The sequence below is a fragment of the Orcinus orca genome, chromosome 12, assembly GCF_937001465.1.
Source record: "Orcinus orca chromosome 12, mOrcOrc1.1, whole genome shotgun sequence".
NCBI lineage: Eukaryota > Metazoa > Chordata > Mammalia > Artiodactyla > Delphinidae > Orcinus > Orcinus orca.
Genome location: NC_064570.1, coordinates 7,189,700 through 7,204,700, shown reverse-complemented (window position 1 = coordinate 7,204,700; position 15,001 = coordinate 7,189,700). Strand labels below are relative to the sequence as shown.

General features: G+C 43.3%; 1 protein-coding gene across 11 annotated transcripts in view; it reads left to right on the top strand.

The window, feature by feature from the left end:
- Window positions 1–303: 303 nt before the first annotated feature.
- The window catches only part of MAP3K4 (mitogen-activated protein kinase kinase kinase 4), a 117,394-nt gene continuing 102,696 nt past the window's right edge, over window positions 304–15,001 (top strand). For 3 of the 11 annotated variants that reach the window (XM_033403909.2, XM_033403911.2, XM_033403910.2), the window contains exons 1-2: window positions 318–5,107; window positions 5,689–6,636. In XM_033403909.2, the coding sequence (XP_033259800.1) occupies window positions 6,503–6,636 (134 nt within the window). In that variant the 5' untranslated portion in view covers window positions 318–5,107; window positions 5,689–6,502. Of the gene's footprint in view, window positions 5,108–5,688; window positions 6,637–15,001 lie in introns of all 11 variants that reach the window. The other 8 variants (XM_049695218.1, XM_033403908.2, XR_007470478.1 and 5 more) reach the window with 7 other exon arrangements.

Here is a 15,001-nt window from a genome sequence, read left to right as displayed (position 1 = left end):
CTGAATTATCAAGTGAATCATTGTAAGAAAAATCTTCCAATGGAATTATCTCCAGCCTATATCACCCAAGTCTGGATGGAGTGAGGGAAGAGGATGATTACTCTGGAAATTAAAAAAAAAAAATTTTGTTACCATTTTGGAGGAGAACCACAAAATAGCTGTTCTCAAATGTCAAACGTTTATTTTATGTAGCCCTAGCTAGAACACTGGATAGACGTATTAGGGAGGCACTTTGGGAAGGATTATAAACAGTGATTTCCTAAGAATGAGTTGTTAAAATACAGGATAGACTGCCTTATGAAATTGGGACACTTGTGATTGATGAAGAGAAAAATCTTGTTCTGAAAATGCAGATTAGGTAGCTTCCAAGGATGTTTCCAACTCAAGATTTCATGTTGTTGCAAAACTACTCTGAAACTGTAAACTTCAGAAGGATGGCTCTTTTCTTTTTGGAACTTATTTCTGGCCTTTGGTTATGAGTCCATTGCCTTGAAATATTTCTAATGTGCATCAGAGTCATAGCTCAGTAAAAATCTGTGTTTTAAGCTCCATGTCAGTATTTATCCTGACGACTATCTTACTTCAACCAGAATAACGTAAGAGCCTTTTATTTGTTGGTGTGTAAGTGTATAGACGCAAATAGCCCAAAGAGCCATTAAGATGGTCCACTGTCAATATAAGAATACAGGTGATTTCTTTTCTTTCTAATACTTTTTGTCAATTAAAACCTCACATGATATGAGTTAACATTGCTTTTATGCCTCATACTGAATGTCTATTTTATATAGTTTTTCTTCCTTACTTGTGTCTACTTTGGTTGTGTCTCTTCACAACATCTGTTACCCTTTAAAAAATCTGCCTTTTGATGCTTCTCAGAGTCTATTTATACCACAGTAATTGTTACCTTAGGCTTATTTCCCCAATTAGATCCATCCAGTTTATTTTTTCAACAGACATTTTACTGAACATGTACTATGTGTAGGATGTTATTCTAGGTGCTGAAGATACAGTGATAGCAAGAAATATTGCCCGCTCTGGAGAAGGTCACAGGGTAAGAAATACACATGTCATCAACCAGATAGGAAATGTAGATGGTGCTAAACTAAGGGTTTGCCCGAGATGCTACGGGGGCCTTCAGGGGAGCACCGCACTGTCAGGGTAGGGCAGGCTAGTGGTGGAGCTCAGAGGAGTCTTCCCAGAGCGGGTGGGAGGCCCCTGAACTTCATTTGGAAGGAGAGGTGACACCGCCACGTGGCAGTGGGGAGCAGAAGCCCCTGGTAGAGGGTGCGGGAGCTTGGCGCTTGTTCCACACAAGCTCCGAGTGCTGGTTCCGGGCTGTGTGCAAAGTCTACGCCTCTTGATTTGAAGGGATCTGAAAATAATTTAGGAACTGCAGCTTCACAATTCTCTAAAAGTCACACCTGGATGTCTGAAAGAGAAGCGAAAGGATGAGAATCAGGCAAGTTCTGTGGCCGTTCTGGTGGGGAAATAACTGAAATGTTTGGCCAGCAAGAAGAGCGGGCTCTCTCAGAGATTTCTTTTGTTTAAATCCACCCGTTCCTCACGTTGGCAGGATCCTGCAGAGGTGGAATAAGAAGTCAGAGCAGAGATGAGACGTGGGCTCTCCTGACGTCTGCTGCCTGCGCTTCCTTCTGGAAGCTTCCAGAAGGAGGGCTCGTCACCGTGTGGATTTCCGCTAATGCATCTCTCACCCTTTAGAGTCCGACTCGTTCTTTGTTGGAGGCCACTTCCTTTCTCTTAATTAGTTTCATTCACACTATTCTAACCATTGAAAAAAATAGCGAGAGTAATGTTTTGTGCTTTGTTTAATGATTCAGAGCTGGCGGGGTGATGCACTCTCTTTAGATCCTTTGTTTGCACAGAGAAGCACCTCTGAAATAAGGGATGATTTGGGTCCTGGTGGAGAAATAAGAAAAAACGGTCAAATCACCTCTTAGAAAAAAACCAAGGGAGATTTTATCTAACTTGCCACTATTCAAAAGAGAAAGACTAAACTTAAATGTTACAAGGACCAGTTAAAAGTGTGGCAACTAATTATCCTTTGTATGTATCCAATTTTTTGTGTGCTTTACTGGTAGGTAGAAATAGATGCCATAGTATCATTCTGGGAAAAAAAAAAATCCAGGTATGAAACGCCCAGTTTAGTTTTTCCTTGCTTGGAGGAAGGTTTTCATTGCTCTATCACTGAGTTGGCCTTTCTGTGTGTGTGCTGGAATCGATCCCCTCTGGTCACGAGCAGATTGGGAGGTTTGTACTCTTGTCTTTCTGCCTCTGCAGAGCTGCTAAGGAGCCACCAGAGAGGAGAGGGCAGGGCTGGTGAAGAATCTAGGTGGGAAGCTCACGAGTACCATATGGAAGCGAGAAGCTTATTCTAGGTAAAGTGCAGCCCCATGCTCAGAGTAATTAAAAACCTACAGCCTTAGAGGTTTTGTTTTGTTTTGTTTTCTTAAAGACATAACCCTATTTACAGCATAGCTTGAGCACAAACATTCCTTTTGAATTATCTTTTCACAGAACCATAAAATTAACTTTCTGCTAATACGCTAGCCTTGATAAGACGCTAAGGCATTATAAGGATGCCCTTAACACTGATACATACATAGATATAGATACACAGACAGATGGATATCTATACCTATGTTGGTTTAAGGCTTTATCATAGTGGTAGAATGTGTCAAAATTGGGCCTGAAACTAGTGGTAAGCAAAGTTAAGAATGTTCTGTAGCTTAACCTAAACTGGACCTTTGGTAGAACTTTAATCTGGCTTTTGTAACTCATTTTAAAGTAAAGAAAGTTAATAAGGGCTATGTGGATTCAGTCTCGAGGACAGAGTGAGAGGCAATCCTCTGAAGATCTTATTGCCATTGGTTTTAAGAACATGATTAAAGGCAATGAGATCAGCCACATGCTAAACGGTGATAAATTTAGAGACAAAAATCTAATTATAATAGTAGTTCATTAATGTTAAAATAAAAGATCCTACTTTCTGAAAGCAATAATATTTACTGAGTTCCTCCGATGTTTGGGGCACCCAATGAAGCCTTGGTCCACTCCCTCCAGGACTGTTCCCGTGGTGGTCGGAGGTCAGTGGTAGTGAAATAAGGGATGATTTGGGTCCCACAGAAGGTGTCTGTCCTGAAGGAGTGGACACCCCAGCAGAGAAGGAATCTGGGGGCTGGAGGGAGTGAAGGCTGTGAGGGCCTGGGCAGGGGCAAAAAGTCATGCACTTTAATTGAACATTTAGTACCAGCTAAGTAGGGTTCCTACACATGAAGCCTTACCTGATCAGCTCGATGTAAATTTGTTTGGCTCCCGCTGAAACAGACAGGACCCTCGGGTGGAAAAGAAAACAAGTCTCCCTGACGCTGGTCTGTGTTGCTGAGTGTTTCTGTGGCAGGTGCATGTGTGTGCCCCTCTGTTCCCTCAAAGTCAGTGGTCAAAGCTGGTTGAATACCAGCATCGAAGAATACATGGTATAGTGTTATTTAGAGGAGAGGGATCTGTTTGATTCTGTAACATGTAAAGCTACTATGTCTTCCAAGAAGGATTCTGGCTTGGAGGATTGTAAAGGAACATTAGGAAAACTAGAATTACAGAAAGCTGGGAAATACTTTGCGGAGTTTTCTTCACACAGTGGCCTTGAATTAGTGTGTAAAGAATAGTTTTTATTAAGATGAAATCAGTTTTCCCCTTTTGGACTATTTTTAAATCACCATTTGAATGGACGCCAATTCATAGCCTGCAGGAGTGCCCGCATCTCGTTCCTGCCCTAGGGAGAGCTCGTCACCAGGTGAGAGGGGGCCTCCGAAGAAGCAGGCACGGCTTAGACTGGGAAGGGTGGGCCAAGTGGAAAGGTAGTGTGATGGAGTAGAACCTCCTTTTGCACAATCCGAGTAGCAGGAACAAGTATGGAGCATGTGAAGAACTCAAAAAGGTCCGGTAAGGACTTTATTGTGACAGCAACGAGCTGTCAGGAAAATGAATTAGATAAGAGTGACATGTTTAGATCAGTTTAGATCAGAAAGGCTACTGTGGCCTGCAGCATGAGAAGAGATTGGTTGGGGAGTGAGCACTCCAACAGGCAGGGAGAGCTGGAGACTGTCGCGGTTATCCAGGGAGATGCGACAGTGGTCTGAGCTACCTAGCGAGGATGGAGAGAAGTGAAGGGATTCCAGAGGGAGGGAGAGTTTGATGGGACTTGGACCCATCAGTCAGGGGCTGAGTGGGTGGTTGTTCAGAGTTCTGACTGGGTTAAGGTGCCGTAGTTCATCAAGTCAGAGAACACAGGCAAGGAGTGGAAGTGAGTTGGTGTGCGTAAGAAGGAAACAAATTCAGATCTTGAAATCTGGAGTACTGAATTGCAGAAACGAAGTGGCATAGAATAGGAGGAGAACAAAAACAAAAAAGGCTGATACGGGACACAAAATTAACTTGAATGAAGAAAAGATTCACAGCACTTAAATTGAACACTTAGTACTAGTTAACTTGGGTCTCTACGTGCCTTACATGATTAGTTAAGTGTAAATTTGTTTGATTTCTGCTAAAATAGTACCCTCAAGTGGCAATTAAAACAACAGCAAACCATACATCTCTCAAATGCTGGTCTATACATCAAATATTATAGATTTACAAGCGGGGAGACCTGAGGACAGGCCCCAGGTTGACTGTCTTCAGGAGTTATTTGTGAACTATAACTGATTCAGACTCTTACAATACTTAAAGATGTGTTAGTGAGGATAAAGTTAAGTGATTTGGTCATACCACTGTTTCAAAAGAAAATTTGAAATTCAGTAAGTAAGAAGTTATCACAATTTTCTTTTGAAAGAGTGCTATGACCAAATCATTTAACTTTATTCTGACCAATCTGTGTAAAATAGCATCGTCCCCAACAGCCTCTTCTCAGTTTACTTTTCTCCATAGCAGTTATCACCCGCTGATATGCTAAGTATTTACTTGTTTGTTTTTCTTCTGTCCTTTCTCTTCCCCTTACTCATCTAGGATGTTATCTCTACCAGGAAAAGACTTTGTTTTGCTAACTACTATATCCCCAGCGTCTAGCTTAGTTCCCGGCACATATATGCATGTAGTAAGTATTTGTTGAATAACTGTTTTTGAGTAAATAAAATGAATGTCAATTTGGAAATTCAGCACTACCAGGTCATATAATAATAGGCTATCTTAATAAAGAAAATAGACTGAAAAAGTTCTTAAACTACAGAGAAATTTCTGTAACGTACTTTGAATGCACTATAGCTAATTTCACACATATATGTGTAATACACGAATATGTATATACAGTATAATGTACTTATGAATGCGACATAGCTAACTGGCCTTTAAATATAATCACATTTAAACTTTTCCATCTTGGCCACTTTTCTTACCAACGTTTAATCAAAACGTGTATTCTACGTACTCAAGCTCCACCAAATGAGCTTTTGAAAACCAGTGCATTTGAATCAACAGAAATGTACTTAATTTTAAACGATACTGCTTTTGAATTAACTCTGGACTTCACCTTAAGGGAAATTTTGTAAATATTTGCAAATTAAAACTGTGAAGCCTCAGATGCTCTCAGAGTAAATAAGGCGGTGATATTTCAACAGTATTTTTACATCTCTGAAATAATCTTTAGAACTGTTCTCTTCTTTCTTTTTTTTCCTTTAGTGTAGGAGCACTCCAGCCCGAGTTTCTGGAAGATCAATACCAGATTCCAGAGGTTAGAAGGTTAGATCAGTGTTCTTTCCCGCCCTGTTGATAGCAGGGTAACTTTAATGTTGTGCGTTTCCAGAGTCTGTTTACACAGTCTCAGAACCGTGAGTCTTGTGTGTGTGTTGAAGATTTCTCTTTCATCGGAGTGCACCCCCGGCCCCCCAGGACTGACAGGTCTCCCAAAGCCTCCACGCCCGCGTGTGAGCTGTGAACGTTACATCCATCCCTGTTTCTGAGGATGGCATCTACGTTTGGCGACGATCCTCTTGCTAAAGTTCACAAAGCACTTCAAAGTCAGGAGTCGCCGCCTAACCCAGGCCGCGATGCCCTTCCCGGGGCCCTCGGTGCACGCCCCCCGCTGACCACCTGGGAGCACCGGCGCGCACAGCCCACCGCACACTCCCCGCGAGCGGAGCCAGACGGCGGCGGCGGCGAGACCCAGTCCCCGGGGCAGAGCGCCGCTACCCCAACCTGCTAGCTGTCTGCCGCCCGGTCTCCCACGCCTCCACCCCTCCCCTCCCCTCCCCGGCCTTCCCCGCCGGTCCATCCCCGCGCCCGCCGCCGCCTCCCTGGGAAGCTTGTCCCTCGCCACCCGCCGTAGCCCGGCGCTGGCCGGTCGCCGTCTCCAAGATGGCCGCGGCGCGAGCGGCTCCTGCGGCGGGCTAGAGGCGGAGGCGGAGCCGAGTCACTCCTGCACTCCGGGGCTCCGGTCCCCCGCGCCAGGCTGCAGCTTACTGCCCGCCGCGGCCATGCGGGGCTCCGTGCACGGATGAGAGAAGCCGCCGCCGCCGCCGAGCTGGTCCCGCCGCCCGCCTTCGCCGTCACTCCCGCCGCCGCCATGGAGGAGCCGCCGCCGCCGCCGCCGGAACCCGAACCCGAGCCGGAGCGCTGCCGGGCGGCGAGGTGAGTGGGGCTGCCGCGGCGGGCCCGGCGCAGAAAGCGGGTCTCGTCCTGGCCCGAGCTTGGTCGGGGGCACGAGGGGGCGTGGGGGCCTCTGCTTCCCGCCAGGTGGTGCGGGAGCATCCAGGCTGCCGGGCCGGAGGGGCGGGGTGCAGCCCTGGACGGAGGGCACGGCGGCCGGGTCGGCCCAGGGACTCCTGCCGGGGCGCCGCGGGTCCGGCCGAGCGCTCAGCCCGCCGGCCCTCCTTGCAGCATCGCCGCGCGCCGGGAATGCGGCGGGGCGGGAGCGTAGCGGGGCGCCCCTGGTCCTGCCGGGACTGGCACCCCTCCCCCTCCCCCTCCAAGGCTTCCGAACCGGCGCCGCGCTGGAACTACGCCCCTCGTTACTAAGCGAAAATGCTACCTCCCCCTCGCCCCCGCTCAAGTAAAGAGGTAGACGCTCGTGAAGCAGATGCACACTGGCTGTTTCCCCTTCGTTCTCCTCCTGCCCTCCGTTTGTCTCCCCCCGAGTGTGCCTGCTGTCTCTCCTGTGAGAAACTGCATTTAGGCTGTGCAAACAGGTTGGTTTCTCTTTCTGAGGGCCTTTTACCGGCCGTGAGTAGTAGCGTTGTGCAGATTGTTGCTCACACGTGCACATCAAGTGAAGGATTGATTTGTCGAAAACTTTGCTCCCACAGGAAGCTCTAATATGGAACTTTGGTACCCAAAGCATTCGTTGCATTCTGTTCCCTAGGGGCTCTATTACTGAATTCTTATGTCATTTTTCTGATCGGGAGATGAAATTCACCATAACTAAGAATTTCCCTCTTATATGCCTCCGTTTGTATGTTCAAATGCCCTCTTACCCCTGTCTTTTGCATCCCAGTGTAAACTTGCAAACTGCTGCCCCCTGTCCCCTGTAAGGAAAATACTTCCACGTCTCCTCTTGCATCTTGCTATCTTGCTCTGTAGTTGCAGGAATAAGGGAGTTAAGTGTCCTCTTTCTTTTTCCTCCTTAAATTTTAAACAAAGTCTGCAGCTGTAGTTAGAACTGAATACAGGAACCACATTCGTGCTTGTTATGACCCAGTCGGCCCAAACAGATTTGTTTTGTTTTTACAGGCTGTGAAGAAAGTCGTTCTTCATTTTCCTTAACTCTGAGGTACTTCCGAGATACTCTTGTGAACTTTTAGGGAACAGCTTCTGTAAATAATGGTACATAGTGTAATGAGAATTCATTTTGGTCCTTTGGAATACATCTAACATTTTTAGAACTTTTGTCAGAAAGTTTATTATATAAATTTGGTAGTAGATTCATACTTTGAGTATTTTGACTCCTTTAAGTTTTTCTTTAAAAATAATAATAGCGAACACTTACTAATCGTTTAAAATGTGCCATTTCCTTTGCTTCTATTAACCCATTTAATCTTGACCAACAACCTTAATAGGAGCACACTATTACTGTCTCTTTTTAAGATGAGGAAACTGAGGCACAAAGTTAAGTGTTTTGTCCAAGGTTTCACAGTTAGTGCTGAACTCAGGTCTGGCTGCACATTCCCTGCTCTTAACCGCCATGAAGAAGAGAGTTGATTTCATTATACAAACGGGCAGATCAGAAGTTATAATTCTGTATAACTATACTCTGGGAAAAAATGGATGTGAACATTCTTAGGTAAAAGGAACAGAGAGAATTGCAAATGTGCTGTAAAAAATGACTGTTTCTCTAATGATAAAAAGAAACCTTGAGTTTTCAGCCAGATTTCTGTCTTTGTTATAGTAGAAATAGGTCAGGATAATCGGCTTCAACTTTAAGTGAACAGCACTGTACAGAACAAGAAGATCTTAGAAATATTTTTCTTAGCAACATTGCAGTTAATTTTACAATAGCAAATCTGTAAAACATTACTTGACAAAGCTGTTATTTTTTCTTTTATACGCCCTTATTGTCACCACCACCTCTTTAATACACAGAGCTGACCTCTGACCAACTTACTGTAGATCATTAGTAAAAGATGCTTCAGGTGCTCTGCAGTTGTTTATTTGAATTTCTTTTACCTGTGTTTTTAACCATTTTAAAGAAGCTCAACATGCATTTTCAAATAATGCTAGATGCCACATTTAACGCATAGGAGACCAATAACGTGACTTGTGCTACTAGGTTAACTGGTCTGGGACAGACCAGAATAAAGCTCCAGCTGCCATCTTTGTTCATGCACTTCATGTCGGTGTGTCATCGATGAGGAAGGCTGATCTGATGCACAGGTCTTTTGTGGAAAGCAGGCCCGCACACGTTGGCCAGTGCAGCAGTGCGGCAGGTGCCAGCCCAGTACATCTGCTCCGCGTGTGCTGATGTGAGAGTTATGCAATGACCGGGGAACACAGAACAGGTTGAGAAGCGATAGTGCTCTTATGGGTTTACTGCCTGTTGTCAGTGGTGGATACTTCTTGTCCTTGTTTTTGATAAATAATTCATGATAAGGATAGCAGTTGTTATTGTTAGTGATTAAACTTAGAAATAAGCATTCCTCATAATTTCTTTTTTAAGCTTCTGGGTCAGTTGTAGGAGGATCCTGAGATTATAAGGAGAGCTTTTAAAACTAATTTGGAACAATTTACTTTTGTGATTTCTTGAATCTGCATTTAAAAGAAACACAGGTCTTGGCTATTAAGGCTGATACGAGACTGCTCCTATCTCCTGTAAGCTTTCATAAAAATGTTTATGTCAGGGCTTCCCTGGTGGCGCAGTGGTTAAGAATCCGCCTGCCAAATGCAGGGGACACAGGTTGAAGCCCTGGTCCGGGAGGATCCCACATGCCGCGAGCAACTAAACCTGTGCGCCACAACTACTGAGCCTGCGCTCTGGAGCCCGTGAGCCACAACTACTACTGAAGCCTGCATGCCTAGAGCCTGCGCTCCTCAACAAGAGAAGCCCGCGCACCACAACCAAGAGTAGCCCCCGCTCACCGCGACTAGAGAAAGCCCTTGTGCAGCAACAAAAACCCAGTACCAAAATAATAAATTAAAAAAAAAATTTTTTTAAATAATTTTTTAAAAAAAATAGCCTCCTTGTTCTCATTTATTGACCCGTGTAAAGTACTTGTTACATGAAATAACCTTTTTTAACCAGTGACTTTATTTACTTTTTATAATATGGTTCTTATAAGTTCATTTGAAAAAATGGGTTTCACTACTAAAAAAGTACTTCAATATTCTGTCCCTCCTGGTGGTTTGAGGTTTGATCTCTCCCTCTCCTTGAATGTCCCCTTGGAGCCTGCTTGTTTCAGTCTTGCCATTGGATGTCACTTATTTATTCTCCTTAGCGAAACCCACCTTATGGTGCAGCTGCAGGCTCTCCTGGCAGCATCAGTGATGGGCGTGGCTTGAGACCCTTACTAGGGGAGATACTGTTGGCAGGGGTGGCTTTAGGCAGAGAAGCAGTGACCACACAGCAGTAACAAAGGGCTCCAGTGATAGCAGAAGCTCCTTCATGTTCTGAAATGGGGACAGCTCATCTTTCAAGAAGGACTTTGTGGTTGTGCTGAAATAAGGGGATATAAGGTCTTGATTGTTTACTGGATACGTTGCCTTAATAACTTCCTGCTACTTAATAATTCCTCATTCTTTAGTGGTTATAATTTTTACTCATAGCATGCTGTTGTTTTAGCCTTCTCATTTGACCAGGTGGTGTGTATTGTTTATAAAGACACTTTGATGCCTCCAGTCAGTAGGCCATTGGAAATAATTTCTTTAAAGAGAAAATGGGGGAAATGTTGGAAAAAGAGTTTGGCCAGTGACTGCGGTGGGTCTTTATAAGCCGGCATTCCCTGGGCAGCATACGGTAAGCGAGGTGCAGGTACTGTGCTTCAGCTCCTACTTGGCTTTGTCTGTACCTGGTGGGTCAGTGTATTCTTTTGCCTGTAGAAAGCCAAAGTATAATTAAGAGATTGATTGGTAAGCATGGCATCAGCTAGGGAAATTAGTTGAATGATCTCAGTGACTAATGTTAACAGACCAGGTTGGCTTGCATCCCTAACAGGCGTACCCCCTGCTTCTAGGATGAGAGGCAGGTAACAAGAGTCTTACTCTTAGGTTTTCGTTTCCCTAGACTTCACACGGGCTGTTGTTTTTCTTTTCCCTCTGGTCACTAACTTCCCTCAGTTTGTTAGGTTATAGTGTGTTTGTTTTTAATCTTCAGTCTTACTTTAATTAGATTATGACAAACCTTGCTTTTCCTGCTTTACTTTGAGGTATATTGTATCATTGTCCCTTAAAGACATCTGTTTAAAAAACCCTCAGAGGTAGATTTTTACTAATGGTAAGTCTCAGAGGATCACCTGTCTTCACCCTCCTCATAATCCACTCCTCTGACCCTGCCCCCGACAAAGAGTCCTTTGGCGTAGTTTCTGGAAAAGGTGTGGCAAAGATGTCAGTGGTTGGTGCTTTCATAAAATGCTTTTTGACTCTTGTGAGTATTGTGTTCAAAAAAGATCATGATGGTATGTGGTTTTTCTGGATTTGTCATAAAATTAAATTTATTTTTATTTTTTAAATAAATTTATTTATTTTTGGCTGCGTTGGGTCTTTGTTGCTGCGCGGGCTTTCTCTAGTTGCAGCGAGCGCGGGCTACTCTTCCTTGCGGTGCACGGGCTTCTCATTGCGATGGCTTCTCTTGTGGCAGAGCACGGGCTCTAGGTGCACAGGCTTCAGTAGTTGTGGCTCGTGGGCTCTAGAGTGCAGGCTCAATAGTTGTGGCGCACGGGCTTAGTTGCTCCGTGGCATGTGGGATCTTTCTAGACCAGGGATCGAACCCGTGTCCCCTGCATTGGCAGGTGGATTCTCAACCACTGCGCCACCAGGGAAGTCCATAAAATTAAATTTAAAAAATTTAGACCTACATGAGAATTCTGTGCAGCTATTAAAAACCATGTTTTTAAGGAATATTCAGTGACATGGGCAAATGGTCATGATATAATTCCTTCTAGATAAGGCTTCATACAAGTGGAACCTGAGTATCTACTTTTAAAGAGATTCTCAGGTACTTCAGATTTATACATACCCACCACTGTGTTCAATGAGAAAAGCAGATTATACAACAGCATGTGCAGAAGATGGTAGCCAATACTTGAGGTGGCTGCTCAGCTCGTACAGATCTCTCCACCAGCTGTGACTGTCCTGCCCCCTCACCCAACCCCCCCTCTCGATTCTAGCTCCATGGTACAGATTGGAGCTGCCCTCGGCGTACGCACTCCTGGCTATAGGGATGGGCGCTTGATGCAAGCCAGGCCATTCGAGTTCTTTCCTAGGATTTTTCAAATTGGAGCTGGGGGACAGAAAAGCTCTTTTTAGTAACTGAAATGTGTACTGTGGAGTCCTGAGCCTAGAGCTAGCTCCCCGAACCGTAGTCACCATCTCACAGAGAACTAGTTTGGTTTCAGACAGTGACGTTGAACCCCAGAGAAAAGAAGAGACCAAAAGAAGTCTTTGGCTATTGTCCTTTTATGCTACATTCACCCCCATTTTTCTCTTGATTCGATATGTGAATTGATAAATTCTTTATTTCTGCATAAACCATTAATAATTTGAGTTGGGCTTCTTAAAATCCTTATACTTAGTATGAACCCATTAAAAAAAAGTATGTATGTGTCTAGAAAAAAGGTTGAAGGGATACATTCTACTTTTTTCCTAAAATTTTTTATAATGAACGTTACATGTTTTTATTTTACAATAAAAAGCTAGAGAGCCCAAATTCCTGTACATTTATCATTTTAAGTCTCTTTACTTTGCATTATTCCTAAAATTGAAATTGATAAGATTCTATATGTTGTATAAAGAGACTATTGTTGCCAAATTTTAAATTAATTTATATTTTCCTTTTTAAAATTTTAGTATATATGCACTGTCTGAGCTGACGATATCCATTTGGTTTTCTTTAATTATTTAGTTCATCCTGGATAACAGAGTTTGTAGTTGAGGTACAAGCAACATCAGCAGTAACAAACAAAGGGCTTTGCTCTGTGGTGGTCTTTATAGTCATAGAATTATTACTTCGATCTATAACTATATTCTCAACATGTATGTTATGTTAAAATACTTTACCCTTTTTAAGAGGCATGGTTGAAACCACTGTATTTTAAAAGGAACATTATTTCTCTGGAAAGTAGGTGTGGTAGGTACAGTCTTATATTTCCCACAGACCTCACCCTCACGTATGGAGTGCAAGTTGCCTTTAGATATTTATTCACTGATGGCATAGGCAAAATGAAAATTCGTTTTTGACCTGTAAGAACATTCGTTTGTCGTATTTCGCAGACATCAGTAGAAGTATTAGTCTCATGGATCGTATGGGTGCCAAGTGTTTATAAAGTAGCAGGGAAAGATATTAAGAATATATTAGGCATTCTTTCGAAAGCGTTTCATAAGAGGATTTCCTTTCAGCATAATTTCAGAGGAAGTAAGCCTTCTGTGGAAAAAAGTAGATGCTAAGCTTTAAAGCTGATCAGATTTGATGTTTTCAGTGGAGGTTTTTTTTTCTTTTTGCATGTGAGCAGGCTATTTGAGGATACTGCTGAACTGTAGAATGTTCTCAACAGGGCTTATTAGAGGACAACTAGTTTGGAGATGTAAAATTAATAGAAATTGTCAACCTTTTTAGTCTTTCAGTGGAAATAGTTTGGAAGAAAATTTAATACATGCATTAAATTTATTGTACCATTAAAATTCTGAAGTCTTTTTGTGTAGGAACATAAAAATATAGGTATAAGTTGGTTTTCTCACAAAATTTTTTTTAAAATAAATTTATTTATTTATTTTTTGGCTGTGTTGGGTCTTTGTTGCTGTGCACGGGCTTTCTCTAGTTGCAGTGAGCAGGGGCTACTTTTCATTGTGGTGTGCAGGCTTCTCATTGCAGTGGCTTCTCTTGTGGAACACAGGCGCTAGGCGCGTGGGCTTCAGTACTTGTGGCGTACGGGCTCAGTAGTTGTGGCTCACGGGCTCTAGAGTGCAGGCTCAGTAGTTGTGGCGCACGGGCTTAGTTACTCCGTGGCATGTGGGATCTTCCTGGACCAGGGCATCTGAGCCATGCCCTTCATTTTAGAGGTGAGAAAAGCAGCCTACAGAGGCTGCAGCTTCCCCAGGGTCACAGCCTAGGACCCAGGTCTCCAGGCTCTCACCTCCCGTTCCTTCTGTCACTCTGTGCTCCCGTTAGTGTCCAGAGCTAAAGGTGCTCTTCAGCTCAGGCCCGCACACCAACCATGGATGGAATACTAGGCTTTCTGGATTAAGTGGACTTTACAGGGTGGAGAAGTGATGAAAGATTTGTTTTCAGAAAAAAAAAAAAATGCAAAAGAAACACCCAACCCTGAAATCTCCCCCAAACTCATTGTACGCACCTTTTTTTCCCATGAAACTTTGTTTCAAGTTCACAGAATAAAGAATCAACCTTTTCAGAGATCGCCTTAGTTTTTCTGTGCTCAGTCTTTAGGTCAATCAGGCAGTAAGATTGTAATTTCTGTCCCGGGGTGGTGATGTTGAAACTCTGGCCGTGCTTGTGACCTATGGTAGGAAATATGTTTTACAACAGTATGTGGGTGCTGTATAACTGAAACAAAAATTTATGAAACAGTGTTTGACCTTGTAATATATGATATATGCTGATAATTCTTGTTTTGTTCTCCTACTAAAAAAATTGTTCATCATGACTCATTAAATTGATTTTATTATCCACAAATGGGTTGTGACCCTCATTTTGAAAAACACGGCTCCACCAAAATTTTAAAAAGATGCTATTGCAAATACTTTGTCCTTTGTCCCTTGAGATTGAGTCAGGAGAACAAGTATTGTGCTTATCCACTAAATGGTCAAAAGGCGCTTTGAAGAAGCTAGGCACTATTTGGATCCGACTGTTTCTTCTTTGAAAACAGCATTATTCCCCAAAGGCAGGAGTAAGAATGCATCTTATCCTGTGTCTCAAGGTTGTTCTCTCGGTTGCTTATCCTTAAACACAAGGGTTGTAAAGATGAGTTTAAAATTTGGTATTAATTTTACAGTAAAATTTGTGTTGGACTGTATGAGTACATTAGATAATTAGTTCATTTTTCTCTGAAACACTAATATGTATTTTAATTTTTTTTCCAGTAGAGCAGTCCTCAAGAAAAGAAAAAAAAGGAACTCATTCTCTCCTGCTCTGTGTGTGTGTGTGTGTGTGTGTGTGTGTGTGTGTGTTAGGGTACAGCAATTTTCACTGCAGTGAAGTATACTTTTATTTATTAAAAATTTATTTTTTGGCTGCATTGGGTCTGCATTGCTGCACGCAGGCTTTCTCTAGTTGCGGCGAGCGGGGGCTACTCTTCGTTGCGGTGCGTGGGCTTCTCATTGCGGTGGCTTCTCTTGT